The sequence below is a fragment of the Cheilinus undulatus genome, linkage group 12, assembly GCF_018320785.1.
Source record: "Cheilinus undulatus linkage group 12, ASM1832078v1, whole genome shotgun sequence".
NCBI lineage: Eukaryota > Metazoa > Chordata > Actinopteri > Labriformes > Labridae > Cheilinus > Cheilinus undulatus.
The window spans coordinates 9,927,830-9,951,196 of NC_054876.1; the positions used below are offsets into that span (position 1 = coordinate 9,927,830).

Genomic DNA, 23,367 nt, shown 5'->3' on the forward strand with positions numbered 1-23,367 from the left:
TTTGGCTCTTTGATTGAGCAGGGTTAAGTAAAACTGCTTTAAAGTAGCCTATTCAGGAGATATCACATTCACAAACAAGGGATAAACTTAAGGCCCAATATCCTTGACCTTTGACCTCCAAAATCTATCCAGCTCCAACTGAGTCAGGGCAAAGCTTGAAGAAAATTCATCACCGTGTTCTTGAGATGCCACACTTACATGAATGGAAAACCCAAAAACATAACGCCTCCTGTCTCAGCTGTGGCCAGCACAGAGGAATGAAATTTAATCAGTTATGGGTATTTAATTAATTTAATTAGAGTTACGGGTAACCAGTAAAGGTCATTTAGAATTAAAGTGATGTGCTTCTTTCTTACTGAGAAGGATATAAGCAGTTAAACTATTGCAGCAACAAAAATCATCATCATTATCATCATCATGCATGATTAAACACCTGCAGGAGACACTATTAAAGAACACCTGTTCTACCTGATCTTTTCATTACACAATGATGCATAGCTCTACTCAAACACAGACATTAGTTTGAGTAACAGATTTCACATAGTGACAGCCCAGAGCTACATAAGAGAACATTATGATCCTCTCTACTGGACATATTTGTACTGAGAGGATGAGTCCACACATTCCCAACCCTGCTGTTCAATATCACATAACCCCTCCTATTGTGACAAATGTTCCTCTCCTTACCTCAGGTGTTTTTAAGCTCTACAGGTGGACAAAGGTGTGTTTATGAAACGACACATTCCTCTGGATCAGGACACTGGTAATTGTCTCCTCTTCTCTGCAGAAATGTGAGAAAGTTTGTCACTGTAGGGCAAACTGCTGCAGCATGGCTCCTTCACTAAACTTTTCCACTGCTTCCCTCTGTTTCAAAACCAGGAAGTGATGTCACAGCAGCAGACAGGCCACACCTCTCCTTTTCACCTGAGGAGAGGGAGGGACCTCACTGAGAGCTTGTCAAGGGGAAAAACAAGGAAGAGCTCACATTCAGGCAGGTCGGTGTGAGTGTTCACTTGCCCAGATTGAGACAGACAGAGAAGGATTTCACCCAGTCGCTGGGTTTCCCAACACGGATATGGACGTCCCGGATTCTCCTCATGGGAAAATGGGGCTGTTGAGGACCTTTGATTGCTCTGAGTTTGGCTGCTGGGAGAAAATAGGCTCAGGTGGATTTGGACAAGTATACAAAGTCCGGCACGTACAGTGGAAAACATGGCTGGCTATCAAGTGCCCTCCCTGCCTTCATGTGGATGACAAGTAAGTCAGAGAAACATGGGTTATCTTTGGATTTATGTAACTGTGTGAAGGAATTTCTCTTATCTGCCTCATGTGGAAGCTCTGAACACTTCAGATAGTCCCTTTTCATCTGTTTGTTGACTTTCAGGTGTCTTTTTCAAGGCTTTTCTCGGATATTTATCAGTATTTGGACCAAAAGTTTACGGACAGCAAATGACTGGGGGAAGTAAAACTCAAATGATATGGTAATCTGTTTGATGCCACAGCAACAACAATAGAGGTCCTAGACAGCCAACACTGGGAATTTCATTGCTCTTAATGATGAAATACAGCACTCAAACTCCCACACAGTGTCTAAAGTGAACAAAAACATTGTCAGCATTTATGTACATAAAGGTCATGTGGTTCAAACTGATAAATCTCCATTGCATAATAATTAATTGTATCATAAAGTACAGAAAAAAAATAATGTTAGTACAAAGAGTGGTGTTTAAAAAGCACAGTCACATTGGCAACATTTCATAAAGTGGATGGAAATTGTAAGAAATGCTTGTTCCTTGCCATTTCTATTCACTTAACTAAATGTTGCCAATGTATTTGTGCAGTTTAGACACAACCATGTTGGTTGAACTGAAGAAAAGCAAGGATTTTCCTCACTCCTTGTCAGTATTTCCAAATGTTGCCAACATATTTGTGCAATTAAGACACAACCACGTGGGCCACTTTTTGAAAAGTTGGTGGAACTGACAAGGAGTGAAGAATCATTGCTTCTCATCAGTTTGTTAACTTTTTAAAATGTTGCCAACATTTTTGTGTCTGAACTGCACTTTTATGATGTTAAGCAGTTTGAAAAAATGGTCAAACTAATGAAGTATTCACTTTAATGAGAAGCCTTGTTTTTTCCTTATCAGTATTTCCAAATGCTGACAACATATTTATGCAATTTTGACTCAAATACTCAAGCAACATTTGGAACAATGGGTGGAACTGATTAGAAGCCAAGGTATTTCTCCCGCCTTGTCAGTTATTCCATTTTTTGCAATTGTTGCCAACATATTTGTGCAATTTAGACAGAAATATGCTGGCAACTTTTGGAAAGGCGTAGGTTTCCCTCAAACTTTGTCTGTATCTTCCATTCTCCAAATATTGTCAACATACATCTGCAATTGAAGCAAAATAGGTTAGCAATATTTGGAAAAGTTGATGGAATTGACTAAGGGTTAGGGTCCTCTTCACTCTTAATTAGTTAATTCCACTTTTCCAAATATGGCCAACATTATTGTGCTATTTGGACACAAATACATTGGCAACATTTGAGGAGTTTTTGGAACTGTTGAGGAGCGAGGTCTTCCCCCACTCATTGTCAGTTACATCCACTTTCCAAATGTTGCCAATGTATTTGTGCAGTTAAGACATATATATATATACGTTGGCAACATTTGGATCTGTTGGTGGAACTGATGTAAAGTGAAGACCTTACTTTTTTAACTGTTGTCAACATAATGTGCAGTCTTTGACATAAATATGTTGGCAATATTTTGCAAAGTTTGTGGAAATGGCAAGGAATTAAAGTATCCCTTAACCCTTGTAAGTTCCACCAACTTTTTTTTTTCACTGTTGCAAACATATTTGTGCAATTTTGACAAAAATACATTAGCAAAGTTTGGAAAAGTTGTTTGAACTGACGAGGAGCAAAGGTTTTCCTAACTCTCAGTCAGTTTATCCCACTTTTTTAAGTGTTGCCAACATTTTTGTGCAATTTATACACAAACATGTTGGCAGGATTTGGGAAAGTTGGTGGAAATGGAGATTTTCTCTGTCACACATCATTAGTGCCACCAACTTTTCCAAATGTTTCCAAAATATTTGTACAATTTAGACAATGTGCAGGAGTTTTTCCTGCAATTTTTTATAATTAAAAAAACTATTGCCCAACATTGATTGTCTTGGACTTCTGTTTTTGTTGTGGTATTGACCAGTATCAGTATCATTCTGTTTTTTTTTAACATAACATGAAAATGCTCCTTGATTAAACAATGATTTGCTTATTTAACCACAACATGCCATTTAGATTATCTTGTAACCAATAAGCATATTACTCTCAGTTTTTTTCCTATAAAACTTGTTTTGGCTGAGCAGTAGGCCTGCCATCTATTTTTTGTTTCAGAATCAGCATCAGCCTAAACTCCATCAATATAACCAGTATTTTTTTTTTAACCAATATCTCGTCTGAAAGTTAATTGCTATGTTTTTTAAAAACGTGGTACACGTCCCAGGCCTAGGTGGAACTGAAGGAATTTATCTTATCATGCTCTTGTTGAAGCTCTAAAACACTTTCAGATCACTCCTTTTCTACTGTTTTTGACTTCTAAGTGTATTAATCTGTCTTTCCAAGCCCTTCTCCCCTCCTTTTTATTACTTTTATAACCAAAAGTCAGTCAGACAGCAGCTTAAGTCATGACTGATCGGGGCCAAAAGTCACTGGAAGGTTGAACTGTGTATGAGTCATTCCCTCTCTGCCAGTCTGGAGCCATAAAGGTTTCTCAGCAGCAAACAGGAGGCCAGGTTGAAGATCTTTAAACGCAGATATACATGGTGTTAGAGCGAGCACTGATATGCTGACTCCTCCTGAGGGGTAAAGTGAGTCCACATTGCTAAGGGCTGCAGCTGTTTACATATTCAGACCTAAACATGAAAGGTGATTTTACCCCGATCTAGTGTCGTTCTCATGTGTCCGCCTCGGGGAGGGGCTGATTTAAACAGATGTACATTTTAATGAGGGAGTAAGGTGGTCTTTGGGTTCTCTTTTCCCCTCGGGCTTTCTACTGGGAATTGCACAATCCATGTAAGGTTCTGCAGGAATCTTATTTGTGCTCTGCATGGAGCTGCAAAAAAAAGAGGGAAAATAGCTGTTTTATACCGTTTTTGTAGCCAGTCTTAACTTTTTTTTTAGCATTTGCACAAAGTGCACCCTATTAGAAAGGCAGAAGTGGAAGGTTCCACACTTTTTAGCAGTTATGTAATCTTTAAAAGTGTTGAGAGATTAAGCTCTAGTTGTCCCTTACTGACTTCGTGTTTGTGTGACTGATTGCTCTCTGGGTTGTCTGATATCTGATTCTGATTGCTCATTCAGTCACAACATGGCTTTAAAGAAGAGATAACCAGCAAATAGGAAGTGGTGATTTCAACATTTCCTAAAAAACAAAGGGCCTTACATCCTCTGTAAACCTGTACTGCAACTTTTAAAGCATCTGCTGACCCTGAAAAAATAGAGATGATCATCAAACATTCTGCTCTATTATGAAAACAGCCTGGAAAGCATAAAAACAACAAGGCAAAGGATGATTTTAACCTCCTCCTAAAACCAACAAGGCCTTGCATCCTTTCTGGGAGCTTAAAGCTTCTTCTGACCCTGAAAATGTGTCATCGACCAGAAAGATCTCCAGCATGTTTCTAAATCATATGACCACCAAACATTTCTAAAAAAAGAGCATCGGCCTGTCATCCTTTCTAAAACCTGCCGTGCAGCTTAAAGCATCCGCTGACCCTGAACTGAAGATGTTATCATCCTCAAACATCTGCAGAGTACATAAACAGCCATTAGACTGAAGCCTTCATTGACCCGCGCATAACTTCCAGCAGCAGGGACTCAAAGCGGCCTTTGTGTGTCCGTGCTGCAGGCTGCAGGCTGAAGGTTGTCGCTGTGTGGCACAGACAATGAGAGAGAGGCTGTCAGACCGGTCTGACCGGGCCTCGCTCTTAGAGCTGGGACATTGTTGTTTGGTTCTGAGGAGCTGCTCAGGAGCACGCTGGATTAGACGGAGGGTTTAGCAAACAAGCGCTCACCCAGTCTCTTAATCAGGCTCCTTTACTGCTGCCAGGGAGTAGGGCTGGGAAACATGTCAGGTTTTTAAGATGCAGTGATGTGTTTTCATATGAGATATAGGGCAAAGACTGTCACATTAATGGCTGCAAATAAGGACAGATTTAACCGTTTTAATCTTATAGTGTGTGGTGTGTAATGACATGACCAACACAGCACACCACACACTAACAGACTCCCTCACCAACAACCAGTCTCCACTCTCAAAACTTAAAATCTTGTGCTGTCAAATGCAACTAAACAAGCTAATTGTGGCTAGCTGTAAAGCCCAAAATACACCAACGCCATCCGATCCAAATGATCACCCCAATTATTTTTCATGCACCAAACCACACTGGCAGCAGAAGCCAGGATGTAATGTGACGTGCAATTTCCACCATTGCTCTATTACGATTACAGCTGGTGTTCTGACGATTTCTGCTGCTTTGTTTAAAATTGCATCTTCACTGTGAAGTCTGACCCTAATGTGCAAACTAGCACATTTCAGTTGGTAGCAGGAATCAATAGACGTGTTTCCTGAGAGAGCAGCTGTTTTCTACATCTTGGCTGCTGGAGTTGCAGCTCTGTTTGAGATCCCAGAAGAAATGTGCCATCTTCTGTCCCCAGTGTGTTTATGTTGTATAAACACTCTTGTTGTTGCCTGAAATCCACAAGTTGGTCCTCCACTTCTCACATCCATCTAACTTTCTGCTAAACGTTTGTTTTCATCACATGGCTGTGTTTGTTGTGCTTCCTTCTTCCGTCAGCTGGCTCCTTAGTTGGCTATTATTCCATTCAACAAAACAAGGGCATCCAAATCAGAGTGGCCCCAATCATCTTCAAGCAGGTCAGAGAGGGAAAGATAACTTTAAACACCCTACAGAAAAATTTAAGATAATCTATCTGTAGAGCCAGATAATTGGGCCTTTGCTGACTTTGGTGAAAAGGAGGGAACTGGGCCCAAAGTCAGGCCAGTTATCTTGGACTGTGTACTCCACTATCAGTGGTTTATATGGATAAAGTTTATGTTGATGTTGATAGGGAAAATAGCAATGATAATGAGGCCAATACTCAGGAAAAGATTGTTTCCAGTAAGCACCATTAATGATATGGAATTACCATTTTAATTATTTTTTTGATTTTAGGAGCATTCATATTAGCAGTAAAAATCAAAGGGTATTGATACCTATTTAATACTGCAGCAACAACAGAAGTCCTAAAACACCCAATATATATGTAACTAGCAATCCCTCCTCACCACCTTCCACCCACTTTTCTAAATGTTGCTGATGCATTTGTGCAATTTATTCTCTTTTAGTTAAAATATGACTAAGGATCATTAAATGTCTTAATTTTTTGATACCAACAAAGATTAAATACAAAATAAATGGTATGAAGGGCACAGGAAATTTGACAGCCCCAATATAGGGAAATGTTGCTAATGTTTTTGCACAATTTACATGGTGTACAGAAGTTTTCCTGCAATAAATCGCTTGATATCAGGTGTCTATAACTTCCATTTGTGTTGCTGTGGTATCAAACAGGTATAAATATGGCTTTGTTTTTAATAATAATATAAATCCTCCTTAATATTTAAAACTTTTGGATACTGTAAATCAATAAAATCCTTGCTCTCTGAAAGATCAGTCGTATCAAACAATGTCAAAGCTTTAGTAAGTGACTTCTGTTTTTAGACATGGTTGTTGGAGGGGAATAAATTGATTGCTTGCATTCTCTTGCACATTGTTTAAATTGCACAAATACATCAGCAACATTTTGGTGCACCAAAATATTTGTGCAATTTTGAGTTTGCTCACAATCTTTGGTACTGAAAATATATTTCCTTACATTGAGTACTTATGACTCTATTTTTGTTCCTGTGGTACCAACACAGTTATCAAAATTGTTTGATTTTAGTTACATATGGAAGTTTAAAACTTCTGGTATCCTGTCACCTGTTCCTGGAGGACTGCGCTTCTTTCTAATGCACAACTCTAAAGGACAACACGGCTACCCCCATTGAACACAGCACTAAAGAAACCTGATCTGCTCTGCAGTAAAGAGCTGCAGGAGTATTTGCTGTGCGAGTGATTTCATCTTATTAACGGTAGAAAAACAGAGATTTTGGTCTCTTTGAAGCACGTTTTATCTCTTTCATGTGCCCTCATTAAGAGCGTGCATGTTTAACGCTGCAGATATGTGCTCTGAGGTCATGAATGACCTGCACGCCTCTGTTTGAGATATGTCAGCAGACCCGAAGCACTGATAAAGAGAGAGAGCTGTGCAAAGGTTGAGCAACAGAGAACAAGAGCTCTTTTTAACGCTCTCCTCATGCATGCCAGGCCAGCCTGGAATGTCCTGAAGGCCTTAAAAAAACCCTCTGGACAGTTAAAGAAAAGCACAATACACATAGTTTGCATGAGCGCTGTTAAATTAACGATAGAAATCTGACCAGGAGGTCTCATTTACGGCTGCTTTGCATAGCTGGGAGCTCAGTTAGGATGACATGGAATGAGCTGGAATTTGGGTCAGGACAAAAGTCAGAACAAATATTTTAGCTCAGCGGGCAAAGCATGACTCCAGTCATTTGGTTAATGTTTGATGAGATAAATATCTGTGAGCCAGTGGAGGAGTAAAGGACTTTTTAAAAACATAGGCTCTGTTTAGCAAGCCTCATGCGTGTCTGTAGCTTCTGTTTGAACTTTCAGGCTTGTATATATGTAGAAACCCTCACAGTCACAGGTAGTTTTACCATCAGGCAATGGTAAACAAATGCCTGAGGCCTCTTGCATCTTAGCTGTGCATTAAAATAACTAAATAAGGTCCAAAATTTCTCATAAAGGGACAAAAAAGGAGCAGAAGTTCTTGGGGAGGACCACAGACCCCGATAGTGAGGTTCAAGGCCAAAATGTCTTCATATGAAACAAATTAGAATTAGATCGATCTTTATAGACCAGGAGTTTCCAAACTTTGTCCCACTAAGGGCCACATACGAAAAAAATACAAAGATAAGTGGGCCACTTTGATATATCCCACTTTTAGTGTATTATGGCTATAAAATAAGACATAAATCAAATTTAGGTTAAGAGAAGGTGTTTTGAATCAAGATGGCGTTACTAATTCAATTGGCACTATATAAACCATTTACACTGTCATCTTGATTCAATCTTAAAAATAGCCTAATTGTTCTTGTCAAAATGTTTGTTTACAGAATTAACACAGCAGCAGTCAGAGCCATAAAGTACACTGACACACAGCACATATATGTTCTAGTTTATTTGATTTTAGAATTTGCTGTTGTCCGGTCAAATTGGCAAAATAAGATTGGCCACTTTTAAACCACTTTTAAAACAGCATCTTTATCAGAAAGCTTTCTTGTTTTAGCCATCATCCCTCCCTAAAATAACTGTTTTGTTTAACCACTGATGGAGTGTTTTAATATTTTATCCAGTTTTCATTCCTTTTTTAAATTTCTCTACAGTTATTTTAAATTTGCTTCTATTGCTCTTTGTATCTTGTACTTTTTAAATCCATTGTTATTTTTCCCTTTATTGCAATATTACTGCTGCTTTTTTTGTGAAGCACTTTGTAACATTGGTTTTGATAATTGCGATACAAATAAACATCGTTATTAGTACTATTATTAAAATTAACATGGGCCACAGTTGGCATGCAAGCCAAATCCTTGGCTCTCTACTGCTCTCACAACCTACCCAAAAGTGGGTAGTGAAACTATTTTCAGTGGGTCACAGACGTGCCTGGAAAAAATATGTGGCAAAAAGTCTCTGATGTGCTTTTATTTTGATGGATGTGTCTACATCTCTTTGGTTTGCTGCTTCTTTTACTACATTTCTAGTCAAGACTACACAGTGTTTTGATTGAAAACATTAAGACATTTGGGTCCCAGTTTGTCTGCAAAGAGGTGTTGGTGGGTCCTGACTGTACATCCACTGAGAAGCACAGCTCTAGACACACTGAAATAGTGAACCGGTGGATTTCTGTTTAGTAAAATAGCAAGCAGTAAATGAAAATACCTGAATTGTGGAAGAAGAGCAGATAAAGCTCAAATAGTGAGCATATTTTCTATTTGCACAAGTTACACCTTGCATAGAGTCATGTTAAAAAACTTAGATGTGGTGAATTTGACTTATGATGTTTTTCTCTGGATATTTTGTGTGTTTCTGCTTCAGATAAGTGTATGCCCTAAAGTTCTACAGCTTTACCTGGTAAAAGAAGCTTCTGAATATTTGTTCATGTTGCTTTTAGCTAAACTATGAAGGGCCTCATGTTTGCCTTTGTCTCGCTAAAACAGACCTACTCTCAATAAGTGAGTGTACGGTTCAGCTTCCCTCTTAATAAATAGAGTAAATAGAGTACAAAACATTAGTAGAGTTTTGCATTTGGCCGTCTTCTTGTTTTTTTTGTTTTGTTTTGTTTTGTTTTGTTTTGTTTTGTTTTTAACCAGGAGTGATTGTATTTGGATGGCAGAATTCTTACACAGCTCAATCGTGATCTTGCAGCTTTTTAACCTGCAGGTAGCGTATCCTAAAGTCCTCTTTGCTGTCTATTTGGAACTCTAAAGTGGGACATAATTTTAAAAAATTGTTCTGTATTGGAGAAGACTTAAGACTTGCTATGAAGACCTTAAATTAATTAGAAAAATAACTGAGGTGGAAGTAGACTGTTTTTGTCATTATCTATCATGCATCCTGACTTATTTTTGCAGTCAGTAAAAACAGAAGTTTAAAGTAAATCTGCTTCATCACTTAAACTAAAGCCATTTTTGCACATGAAATGGCATGTTTTTTGTGTAAAGTAATTTTTATTTTTCATTCTTTTTAATGTATGTTTTTACATCTTCCTGCCCAGGGACACAGATGCACATTAGCTTTGCTGCTGTTGTGGCTCAACAGTTGCTTTGTGCCCAACGCGGTCAACTAAATGAAAGAAAAAGATGTTTCTACATAATTTCAGACAGCCTGCTCCTGGAAGTTTCCTGAGCTGCCCATTCACACATGTCCTTTAGAGTGTAAACATTTTTACTATCAGATGAGAGGGGTTGGTCTAAGGTAACAAGATGTGCCAGGCATGAAGTTGTAGCCACTTTTAAACGGCTTTTCTCTCTTACAATGTGAAACTCAACCATGAAATGGAAATGGTGTTTTACTGATAAGTAATAAATCTATCTCAATCTATCTCTGTCTCTTTACTGCCTTTGTATCAGTGCTACATGAAATGAAACACCTAAAAGTATCAACAAACTAGAGAAAAGACATACTAAACACCAAAAAAGAGGAAAAAGCTGCTTCATTACCTGCAAAAATAGCACCAGATGCTTGCAATCTCAGGGTATAAACATCATTAAGCCCTGCTTACTCAATTTAATTTCATATTTTCCAGGAGTTTTATGCAGGTGTGAAAAGAGCTCGAGTCAGTGCGCACCTCTTAAACTCTTCAGTTTAAAAACATGCTTCCCTGAATACCTTTAAAGGAGTGGTCTGTTTGCATGTCTTAAATTCCTCTGTAACTGCAGCAAAAGTGTCTGCACATTAAACTGTAAAATAAAAGTCATGTTGCATTTACTTCTATCTTCCAGGGAGCGCTCCGAGCTGCTAGAGGAAGCTAAGAAGATGGAGGCCGCGAAGTTCAGATACATCCTGCCTGTGTATGGGATCTGTGAGGACCCTCAGGGCCTGGTCATGGAGTACATGGAGACCGGCTCTCTGGAGACTCTGCTGGCCACAGAGCCGCTGCCCTGGGAGCTTCGCTTCCGCATCATCCATGAGACCGCCGTAGGGATGAACTTCCTACACTGCATGAACCCTCCGCTGCTCCACCTGGACCTGAAGCCGGCCAACATCCTGCTGGACGCTCACTACCACGTCAAGGTACAGAAAATGGCTTGATAACTAAAGGAAGAACTGATCCTCCTGTGTTTTTTGTAATATATTTTTTATTGTGGGTTGCAGTTATCTATATAACATCTTAACAATCTGTTTTTTTGCAAAAATGGTATCTATTGAATACTTCAAATGTGTTGTGAATGTTTTCACTCTTTTGTGACTGTATTTGAGGGCTGCATATAAGTGCTCTTATAGTATTGGTTTATTGCATGCTCAGGTTCCACTCCAAGTGACAAGTCAGTGTTGACAACCTGTAAGGAGGACAAAATTTAACTTCTGAACGTCATGTCTCTCCTAATTGACTCTGATAAAGTGTTAAACCTTTGCATGGTGAATTGCCTTTGAGAAGGAGTCAACTGAATCATCTTTTCATAGTCTTTACTTCTTTTCTGAGAGCACTGAATCCACCTGTGGATGGGAAGTGCAAAAGACTTCAGTTTTGTTAAAAAAAAAAAAATAGGGAAATTGAGAGCATAAAATAGATATGTATTAAGCAAAAGCAAGATATTCAAATCAAATCAATTTGAAATACATATTACCTGGGATTGTTCTTCTCTGTTTTATAATGTGCAAATAAATGAACAAAATAAACTAAACTTAACTAAGGAAATGAAAATACAAAATACATTAAATTCATGATGAAAACAGAAGAAAGGGAGACAATAAGACAAATATAACAGTAAGATATTAAATATATCAAAGTAAAAGGCTGAAAAGGAAAGGTTTCGCATTATACTTGGAGTAGAAAAGTATAAATAAAAAATGTATTGTCTTTAAATGGCATATGAAAAAGTTAGTAGTACTCAATAAATGATGAGTTAAGTGTAAATGTTTTAGTAATGCTTGATAGTCTTTAGTTAGTGTAGAGTGATATAGAAGATTTTTATTATAAGAAATAAAGATAAATTTTAACCTGTTTGTTTATTACAAGAACATGTAAATAAGAGTAGTCAAAAGATAGTAATTTTTAATTTTAATTAATCTCAGGATATCCATAGTTTATTGTGATTAATTAAACCTTTTTTATCCATTTCACTGTTGTACTGTCATTTTGGATTTTTCTTCTTTCTTAAACTAAAGATAACGGATTTCTAGTTTGGATACGGACCTGCTTTTACAGGTAGATCAAAGATTATAGCCTGAACTTAACTATGGAAAAAGAAAGTTTTGACTGAGCTGTCTATGAGTTTTTTTTAAAGTAAAATGAAACATTAAGGAGCAGTGGTGGATTTATTTTTTCATCACTGTGGCGGCAGAGAGAAATTGATTAACTAAAGTGTCCTTAAAGGGGCAATAAAGCATGCGATTAATGAAATATTCAAATTCAGATTGAAAAATAACCTTGAATAATGTGATAAACGCTTGTAAACCCTAATGTAAATAATGATAAAAAACAAAATGAAGGTACAGTTTCAGAGAGAAGTAGACAAAATAAGTAAGAGAAAAAAATTTAAAGAGTGGATGTAAGTGAAAACATTTATCCAAGCCTTTCTCCATAAATTAGAAAATATTTTTATTACCCTTCCACTTAATATCAAGCCATTTAAAAATAATTTTTGAACATTATTACAAATTAGTTAACTTGATTCTGCTTAACTCTGTATTGCAAAAATATAAGAACTATTCACAAAATACATCTCTTAATCAGAATAAACATTTCTATATGAACGTTGTAATAAAAATAGTTTCCTTTGTATTAATCTGTATAGAAAATAATAAGTGATTGGTTTATCTTTATCAGCATTGCTTTAGCAGTGATTTGTTCTATTACATCAAATGTTCAAAAATTAATAAAAATCTATGATTACTTATAGTGTGTGTAAGTCAATTTATATTCAGCATATATTGAGATATCATTGTGTGGCATACTTTTTTTAACAAATTCATACATGCTTAAACACCCAAAAGACAATGTCTTCAAAAATTTAAGCTGGCAATTACAGCAATAAAAAAAACGACAACAACTTAAAAGAAAAAGTAGAAAAACTTGATAAGAAGTGAATGACAGCAGGAGTTATAAAAATGTTTTAAGGAGTCTTGGTGTGTTGAATTAACTTGTGGCTGTTAAAACTTCTTTGTCTTTAAAGACAGCTGAAGCGTTTTATTGTTTCAGAGGAATTTCAGGTGTGATGAGTCGTATTTGATGATTCTCTCTGACATTTAAAGCTGACAGTCGTGCTCTGGCTTTGGGCAGACAGCTGTCGACCTCTCAGCAGCTCGTCTGTACTCAGAACGAGGGGTGGGAACGTTCATCTGTGGAGTTTAATACCTGGATGTAAACACCTCACCTGGGCCTGTCCAGGCAGGACTCATTCAGCTCCTGTTAAATACTCCTCCTGTCACTCTGAGTGTGCTTGTGTGGGTGTGTGCCCTCTTTAACACAAACGTGAAGGCCTCTCCTCTGCTGCAGGCTCAGACTTGGCTGCGTTGCCCTCATCATCATCATCATCATCACAGCAGCAGCGCTCATAATGGGAGCTTAGCAGCGTGTCACACTCACAGGGCAGACTTAGTCATCAGTGTCATGAGAAAAGAGGCTCTGTTTGATATATTTGACACTCTTATCTGATCTCCTTCTGTCTCAGATTTCTGATTTCGGCCTGGCCCGCTGGAACGGTCTGTCACGGGCTGATGACATTAGCAGAGACGGCTTCTGTGGCACCATCGCCTACCTGCCACCTGAGAGCATCATCGAGAAGGACCGAGTGTCAGACACCAAGCATGATGTCTACAGGTGAGGGGGTTTCTGATGGGTTTATGCAACATTTTTAAGATGAATGGAGATTCTGTTGGGTGATGGAGGTTTGTTTTACCTGCCAAGGTATCATCAATCACCATGTGACTCATCAGTCAACGTCATTGATCACATGTGGATGATGAGTTTGGAAATCTGTTTCTCCATTTTTGACCTTTGATAGGTTCAAGGTTTTCTCTTTTATTCATGTAAAGGGCACTTTGCTTTGCAGTCAGGAGTAAAACAAAACATTTGTCAAACATATCTATCTCAGAATCTCAATTAATCATCAAGAGAAAACTTCAAGGAACTCTAATAGATCGACAAGAATCCCTTTATTTTCACAGCATCGTGATGTAGACATGGGAAAATGAATACACTTGTCACTTGCCAGTGACAATACACTGACTCATCCTGTGCCACATTAAACCAACTCTTTATAAGTCCATGAAGGGCCTCTTTCAACAGATTTTGATAGGTTTTCTTTTAATTCATTATCTTAAAAAGAGTGAACAAAAAAGTGTTTGAAACCATACCTCCATTATAATCACTACAATGAATAATAGAACCATTAATGAAATAATAATGCTTTACATAATAAGAGTGTGTTTTGGGACAATTTGAGCCCATTGGGATTTCCACTCGCAGTAGACAGGGTGCTTCTAAGAGTATAATGTCTGATATTATAAATTCTCACTGACACCTTGCAACTTCATTTTTGCTTCTTTAACAGTTTCTCCATTGTCATCTGGGGCATCCTGACGCAGAAGAAACCATACCAAGGTGAGTATTGCAACACGATAAATGCATAAGAGATAAAGCTGACAAAAAAACTATTCTTGATTAGATCGATTGCTTCAAGAAAAGTAATGAAAATATCAAGACAATGGATCTTAATAATGTGGCTAATCTACTGTAGATTAGGGATGCACCTGACAAGTAAAGCTCAGCGTTATTTCATGCAGGACATAGTAGTCATACACCATGCCATGATCAGCTAACGGCCGGCTGATGCTTGTTATCGCCACCCAGATCCCACAGCCAATCGCAGCTCTTTCTCAAAACACAGCGGTCCATTTAAATGCTGCTGCTTGCAAAGCTTAACTTCCTTCACCCCAGCCTCCTCCTTTATAGCATATAGCATGTTGTACCCTCATATTTGGATTCATGCTACTATGGATTAACTGCTTTTGAACAAAATGTATTCTTTTCAGTATGAATTGTCATAAATGTATCCATCCATATGGGAGTTTTAGCCTGTCTGCTTAGCTGACAGCAAGCAGAAAAGTTAAATCCAGGTTAATAATAAACATTATTATTGGTTATTTGCAGGCGATGTAATGCAGCAGCAGAGAGCTTCCCTTGAGGAGCAGGTAGTGATTTCTACACGGAAGCTACCAAAAACCCTGTTTCAAGCTGTTTACAACTATGCCAAGTGTTCAAAGTGCAAAAATTAGAAAAATTCTTAATTTTTAAGCTATGTTTGTATCATGAAAGGAGTGAGATATTCAAATGAAGAAAGAGCAGCTGGCAGGAATTAAACAGCCTCCATTTAAAGCCTGAAAGAGCGGTGTCATGTAACGCTTGTGTATGGTTTGTTTCCACCAAGCGGTCTGGTGTGCTTCAGTACAGTTTTGTCACGGTTGAGCTCATTAAACCCTGATATTTCCCTATTTTATCAGTTGATGTCTGTCTCACAAACTTCCAGCCTCGCTTGTTTTGACAGGAAATCTGTCTCTTTTAAAAGATTCAAATCATTTGGCTGTTGTAAGAAGTAATGTCAATTTTTGTTTATGGTTGCTGTTATATTTGTCATTATTTCAAGATACAGCGCTAGTTTGCCTGCAATAACGTCGATTTTAGCAAAATTTTGAGAAGTCGATTGATATTTAAGTCATCATCATGGGAAAACCAGTATTGTTATCCAAAGATAACCAGGTAAATAAGTCATGATCTCAAGAAAATGTGCAAAATTTACTCATTATCACAAAGAAACCAAGTTGGATAAGATGTATGAATGCATGTCCTCTTCAGGCTTCTGTACTAAACATTAGCTCCCAGACTATTTAAGTCAATTCTGTTGTGATATTTATACTGTCCAGTTGGTATTCTTGAATACGATCTATCAGTTTGTTTTTGTATTTATTCCTCTGATACTTAATCTATTTTTAGTAATTTCCCTGGAAGGGAAGAGCTTTTGTATTTCCAGTAAGGACATATCCTTAGGTGAACAATCCAAGGAGTGTGTTTTTGTGTGTTTAGTGTATGTGGTTGTTCAGGTGCTGTAGTGTATTTGTTTACTCTGTGAATTCCTGAGCGTGCCTCTGAACAGGGCCAGACTGGCAAACAGAGCCGATTTTTCCCAGGCGTATCAGATAGCAGTTCACTTCAGGGTACTTGGCTCTTTTTTGAAGGACCATGTCTGGATGAGGGTTCTCCAGGCTGGCACTGACACCGCCCATGTTGATCCAGACATAATTAAAAAGTGAGGAATGACCTGCTAACCATCCCTTTTCCATCCTCCACCTGCGGAGGGTATTAAGCCTACAATAGGAGGTGAAGTAGCTGTGATTAAGGCCTCTGCCTGTTTGTTCTGAATCATTGACGGGCTGATCCCACATGCAGATACAAAGAGGTCACAGCAGGAACTGTTGGAGCTTTTACCTGCTGCTCCCATGGGAAACAACAGCACCCACTCCCTTATCTGAATGCACGGGGAGATGGTGATAAATTGTGCATAGCTGACGATCTGTACCGGCATTGGCACCTCCAAGCACCATAGATTATGCTGTCAGGAAATAAATTATGCCACATTATGACTAATATTTCTGTTGTTTGTGCTTGTCTTCAGAACATGTGCCTAGTTGAAGATAAGAGTTAAAATCAGAATTAAGAGCCTCACAAACAAGAAACAACTTGTGGTATTTTTGTGCTATTGTTGTATGTGATGCCTGGCCGGCAAACCTCAAGATTGCTAACCAGAGGATTGCCTGTACAAGTCCCAGTCAGACCAAGTCTGGAAATTGGTCTGGGAGCTGGGGAGGTGTCAGCTCACTTCCTTATTGCTGCAAAGGTGTCCAAGCAAGGAATCAAACCTCCAAAACACTTGGGCACTCCTTTGTGAGCAGCATTACATCACTTTGACTTCTCATTAGTGCATGTCCACAGGATCCTGTTGGATCATGTGCATGGGAACAAACAGGCCATGTTCGACAATAGATTGGGGGAACCACATTTTTCCTTTAGGGACTAATAAATGAGCAACTGGTGCGCTTTCCTGGGCCTGATCCAGTTCACCACATACAGGTACTCAGAACCCAGTCAGCTGGATCGGACTTCAGGGCTGCTGCATGCATCGTGGAAGGGTCAGCTAGAGTAGTGGTTCTCAACTGGTGGGTCAGGACCCAAAAGTTGGTTGTGGGGCTGAAAAGTCAAGAAGAAAAGAAAAGTCAAAATATCTAGAAGTCTTAGGCTGATATGTGTCCCTATACTTTATTTGACTGTTTTACTTGACAGGAGTTCATTTTTGTTGATCTCTTGAGATCTTGACTTAAGTATCCTGCTATCTTGGATGGAAATATCTTCAAAAAAGTTAGTTTTCCTGTAATAGTGTGTTTATTTTTTGAGGATTTAAAAAATTCACCACCATTTACATTATAAAAGCAACACTGAATCAAAGATGTGTTTGAATGCCTGCCCCCCTTAAGTTTTGGCCAGTCTCTTTGTTCAGTCATACGTTTTTCTTCTTCTAAGGTCCATACTGTAACATCTTTTATTATGTCATTTAAAAATCGAAACAAATTTTGGTCGCAGTTCACTTAACAGAAGTGGTGGCGGGTCCTATGGGTGGACCAGTTAAGAACCGCTGAGCGAGACAGCTGGAGAGATGAGGCATGGGCCGAGGCCTGGACAATGGCCATCAGGAGGCCAGAGCAGTACAGGACCAAGGTTGACCAAGACCAAACCGGCATATGACCCCATACCTGACCTGGCCTGATTAATACAGTATATCTTCTTATTCATATCAAAAATAAACTTAAAAAATGTCCACAATGTACAGTTGAGGTGTCATACTATAGCTGAACTTGTGGTGATTGTTGTGAGACAGACTCACAGTTTTCTGCCTGTCTCTTGTTGTCCTAGGAGTGTTTTCAGTCAAACCAACACTCCATACAGTGTATTTACATGACAGTATACTACCTGTTTTCTGTAAATACACCTACAAAGGGAGAAAAGCGGTTGAAAGTGGCGCCAGCCTATGCTGGTTTGGTCTGTGCTGTTATGTATTTCAGCATGTTATGAGCAGCGAAGCGGCTGCTTGCTGTACAGAATTAATGGGGCTGAACTTGCAGTCACATTAGGTCACATGGAGTGTGTGACTGTGGCAGCTGAAGTCACTTGCAGTAATGATGTCTCAGCACTTTATACTGGCATATATGTCGCTACTGTAAATAAGCTGCAGGCAAGTTTTTGGTTGAAAAATTTGGTACTTAAAGTGCAGCGTATGTACTGGATTTTACAGAAGTTGGTGATAGGGATGCACATTATTTGATTTTTGCTGAAACTGATACCAATATGTAATTGTAGTTCAGACTTAAGACTGCAGTCCTTAAAACACACTTTAAAGTTCAAGGAATGATGATAAATAAAAAAACTTCAGCTGGTGTAGGTGAATTCTACAAGTTCTAACATCCAAAAATACACCATTTACAGAATAATGTCACTAATCAATGTGCCTTTGTTTCCTGCAGGAGAGAATAACATCCTCCAGATCATGGTGAAGGTGGTGAAGGGGGTCCGTCCAGATCTAGGAGCAGTGCCTCGTTCTCGACCCTCAGCCTGTGCCGGTTTTCTGAGCCTCATGCAGCGCTGCTGGGCCACCAAACCTGAAGCCAGACCCAGCTTCCAGGGTAAATAATGCCTCTGCATTACAACAAATGCCCACCTTTTTCTCTCATGATAAGGATCTTTTAAACAAGAAACCTAATCCTTTACACCGACTGAGAATCTAAGCGCGGGGGTCTGTTTAATTAGGGTTTTTGTCTCCTGCTTTAAGTGCTGCTTTTCCTCTCTTTTGTTTTCCATAATCCTCTCCCTATTGGTCTTGTAACCTGACCTAGAGCTTTTGTTCTTATAGAAATCACATCTGAAGCTGAGGAACTCTGCTCTAAACCTCAAGAAGAGCCCAAGACACCGACTTTATCCACGTCTGAGCCGGAGCCGACGTCTCCTAAAGAACTCACAAGTGACCAGGTACGACAAAGAGCTGTGTTTTTACGATCTTAGCTTTTCTGGAAGACTTAACCTTGTGTTTATCAAAGTTTAAGAACATTTTTAAAGTAAATTGATCAATGTGAGCCTTCTTTACGAGGAATGACGAAGCAAACATGTTCTTAGTTTCTTGCGTAACCACAGTAGTAACCCAATGATATGTTGCTTTACTTGACAGTCATTCTTCTCCATTGCATTAAAACTGACTTGTGCTCTTTCAATTAATGTGTAACTAAACACCCAGACAAAATGGAGGCTTATCTCTAAGTGCTCCAGACATGATAATGAGTTTTGAAGTCATATGTTTTGTAAATATTTGATCCTGAGGAGCAGTTGCCTCACAAAAGAGGAATGTTGACCGTTGGGATTGTTTAACCTTCCTACTCCTGTCATTTCCGTCTTTCGTGTTGTGTACGTGACTAGAAACAAACATACTGCTCGTCACAGGTGACAGGTGTTTTTGAATAAGATGTGTTGAAATTAGGTATGTGTTGAAATGATTTTTTTCATTATGGTTATTGGTTAGAGTTACATGCTGAACATGATTTGGCTAGCAGGTTACAGAACTGGTGTAACGTCTTACTGCTGTGTTATGTTACAAATATAGGAAATTTGACAACTTTATAGTCAAAATCTGGATGAGTTTGAAAGAAAAATCACCAAAATGTTTTAGTATTTAAGAACAGCTAATTTAAAACAGCTATTGTTAGCACTGAAACAGTTTCCAACACTGTATGTAAGCTGATACTTGCTGTAGAGCTAAACCTCATGCCTAGCCAACTTAACTGAAATCAGTGCTAACATCATCACAGTAACATCACAGTACAGTTAGCTATACTTACTAGTATATGGCTGTTGTAACCCATCATCTAGTACATTTAACCATAATGATAGCATAGAGGCTAATTTAGGCAAATTGACTCAGTTCATTTTTATTTTTTCCTAATCAATTTTTAGTTTTCATTTAAAATGGTTGTTATATTTTAGATTTCTGTACTGCCTTAAGCTAAGGCTAACTGACTTCCTGATGGATACAGATGTGGTTTTATTTTTAAAGAAAATAACGAGATTCAGGTATCTCCAAGATTAAGACATGAATTTTACCGGGGAAAATGAACTTGTTATGGATTGAAAAGGAACAATGGCTTAACCAAACTGTACTGAAAGGGCCAATAAAGCATGCAACTAATCCCAGTGGAAAAAAAAATACTTGCACTTCTTATGGTCCTTAATTAGTTGCAATTAGTGCATTAATGCTGATAGCCCTAACAAAAAAAGAGTCTTTTCAAAATGAGACAAATGTTTATGATTTTAATGTACCCTACTTTACTTTCTAAAGCAAAAGTAAAATGATTTGAGCCTTCCTCGCTGAGTGATATCAGAAGAACATGGACATGGTCTGAATACTGTGAATACCTGAGCAAAGATGTAATTGAATGTGTGGTGCCAGAGTATGCTAATCATCTGGCTGTTTGTTTTACAGGTTAAAGACAACAAGCCTGTGCGTCCAAAGTCAGCCATGCTGCCAGAAAAAGACTACAGCCTGTCTGAGCTGCTGAGCCAGGTGGATTCTGGGATTTCTAGGAGTTTTGATCGGGTGAAAGAGGAAAGCTGCCACAGCAAAGAAAACACCTGCAAGAGACTGTCGGGTATCTCTTCAGCTGATTCAGCGTTCTCCTCCCAAGACTCCATCACGCTGTCATTTGAGAAAGAAAACACATATGGTAAGAGCCGATCAAAAACCCACACCTTGAACTACATCTGTTAAAAGTACCATTGTCTCAAACTAGTTTTTTAAATTTCCTAGATTCTGCTGAAGTCCAGAAGCGGAAACTGTGTGAGGCGATCCGGACCAAAGACACAGCCAAGCTGATGAAGATCCTCCAACCTCAAGATGTCGATCTTCTCCTGGAGGGTGGAGGAAGCCTGCTCCACCACGCCATCACTTTGTCAAATGAAGAGGCTGTCAAGTTCCTCCTCCTGAACAACGCTAATCCCAACCTTCCCAACACCCGTGGCTCCACCCCACTGCACCTGGCCACGGAGCGACACCTGAAGCCCCTGGTTGAACTCCTGCTAAGCCGCCGCAGCACAAATGTCAACGCCAAAGACGAGGACCAGTACACGGCTCTGCACTGGGCTGCTCAGAACGGAGATGAGGCCATCACTCGTCTGCTGCTGGACCGAGGTGCAGCCATCAATGAGGCAGATGGTCAGGGTCGCACGCCTGCTCATGTGGCCTGTCAGCACGGTCAGGAGAATGTGATCCGAGTGCTGCTGAGTCGTGGTGCTGACGTGCGTGTCAAGGGTAAGGACAACTGGACGGCGCTCCATTTGGCAGCCTGGCAGGGGCATCTGGGCATCGTGAAGCTGCTGATCAAGCAGGCTGGTGCTGACATTGATGGACAGACAACAGACGGGCGCACACCGCTACACTTAGCATCCCAGAGGGGGCAGTACAGAGTGGCGAGAATCCTGATCGAACTAGGAGCAAATATTCACACAATGTCCGCTGGGTCAAACACACCTCTACATGTGGCTGCAGAGACCGGTCACACAAGCACCTCTCGCCTTCTGATCAAACACCAGGCAGACATCCATGCACAAAACGTCAACGGCCTCACTCCTCTTCACCTGGCTTCCCAACGAGGACACCTCGCCACGGTTAAGATGCTGCTAGAAGAAGGCGCAGACCCACAGAGATCCAACCCAGCTCTTCGCACCCCTTGCCACCTGGCAGCAGAAAATGGACACTGTGAAGTCCTGAAAGAGCTGCTCCTCCACTGCCCAGACGGTGGCGCCCTGTCAGACGAGCAGGGGCTGAGTCCGTTACACCTGGCCGTGCAGGGCGGATACTCAAACATCATCACTATGTTGCTGCCTCAGGCCTGCAAGGACTTAGTTACTGACAGCTCAGAGGCACCAGCGGAAGCTGAACAGCTGGCACAGTCGGAGACGAAGCCGCTGCAGAGAAAAGTCGTCATCCTTAAGCTGACAGAGCACGACTCTCCACAACAGAGTGGATCACAGTGTGCTTCAGCACCCTGCTAACAGAGACTTTGCCAGAACTGTACAGAACTTTATTAGTGCCTTTTTATACTCTTCTTAGGGTTATTCTGAAACTAGGCAACTTTTTTGGACTTAAATGCCCTTTCCTGATAGTCGATAAAGCTTTTGATGTAAATATGTACACTGTAAATAGAAAGTATAAATACTCTGTTGTGTTTGAATTTAGACTGTTTACTTTTTTTACCTAACAAGCACATTTTTTTACTTAACAAGCACAGCATTAAGATAAGGAAACCAGTGACCTGTGGGGACTTTTCAGTAGACTAAACTGCTGCTGGTTTTCTTTTTAAATTATAGTTGATAGAGCACAGACTTTGGTCATGGACAATTCAACCATCAGAGCCACTGCCTTTATAAAGTTTGACCTTTAGTGTTCTGTACCTGTTACATATCAGTGCTTCATCAACCATTAAACCATCTTAAACCATCTTAAACCTTATTTTGTTTGACCTTGTAATTTTTTTTAAAGCTGAGATGATAGAAAAGACAGGGTAGAATATGTTGTTGTCTTTTATATTATATGAATGCTTTTAAACTCAGTTGGAACACATGTAAGGCTAATGAATGTGACAAAATAAATAGATAATTGTTTAATGTAAAATGACCTTGCAAGAGTTCTGGGTGTGACTTCACTTCCTGGGCTCCTTGTTATTGCATACTGATTCAGCATTTACAAAGTAATGTGATAATCCTGGTTATAAGAGCAGTTCACATTTCAGACAGGAGCATGTGATTATTTTGCTGCCTTTTCCTAACAAGTAACACAAAGACAACATAAAGAACTGGATCAAAGATCATGTATACAAATATAGTTGGCTAGCTTCAGTTGTGTTTTGATAAAGAAAGCAGGACAGAGGGTCTTATCCTTTAACTCAGACTTAGATCCCTGACAAGGCTTCAAGATCTCACTATGAATCCAGGGTTTAGTTTCAGTGTTGTTAGCTGTGCTTTTAGCTGATAGCTAATGGCATATTATAATTTGAAATACCCGAAACCCTGCACAAAAACACAAATAGCCAATATGGCTTCCCAATGTCTATGTAGAAACAAGCTCAGTTCTAATTCAGCATAGAGTGTTGCAGTTATGATTCCTAAAACCAGGTAGAGTGTCAGCATTTTAGCATGTTTTAAAGTTTTGATTTAAAGTGCCTGCAATAGGGTATGTGATGAACACAAGATTTAGTCAATGACAGGCATATTTATGGCAAAGATGACTGGCTGCAGACCCCAGATCTCAGTTACCCCCGTCCACACCTCCTACAGACCACTACAGTGAGGAGACTAAGCACCTG

At 39.4% G+C, this 23,367-nt stretch overlaps 1 protein-coding gene across 1 annotated transcript; it reads left to right on the plus strand.

Annotated features, from left to right (window-relative positions):
- Window positions 1–970: 970 nt before the first annotated feature.
- Window positions 971–22,514, plus strand: ripk4 (receptor-interacting serine-threonine kinase 4). The gene is made up of 8 exons (XM_041800585.1): window positions 971–1,257; window positions 10,695–10,986; window positions 13,587–13,735; window positions 14,469–14,518; window positions 18,487–18,645; window positions 18,873–18,988; window positions 20,490–20,730; window positions 20,814–22,514. The coding sequence occupies exons 1-8, from the start codon at window positions 1,076–1,078 to the stop codon at window positions 22,055–22,057; spliced, it is 2,433 nt and encodes an 810-aa protein (XP_041656519.1). The 5' UTR covers window positions 971–1,075; the 3' UTR covers window positions 22,058–22,514.
- The last annotated feature ends 853 nt before the right edge of the window (window positions 22,515–23,367 follow it).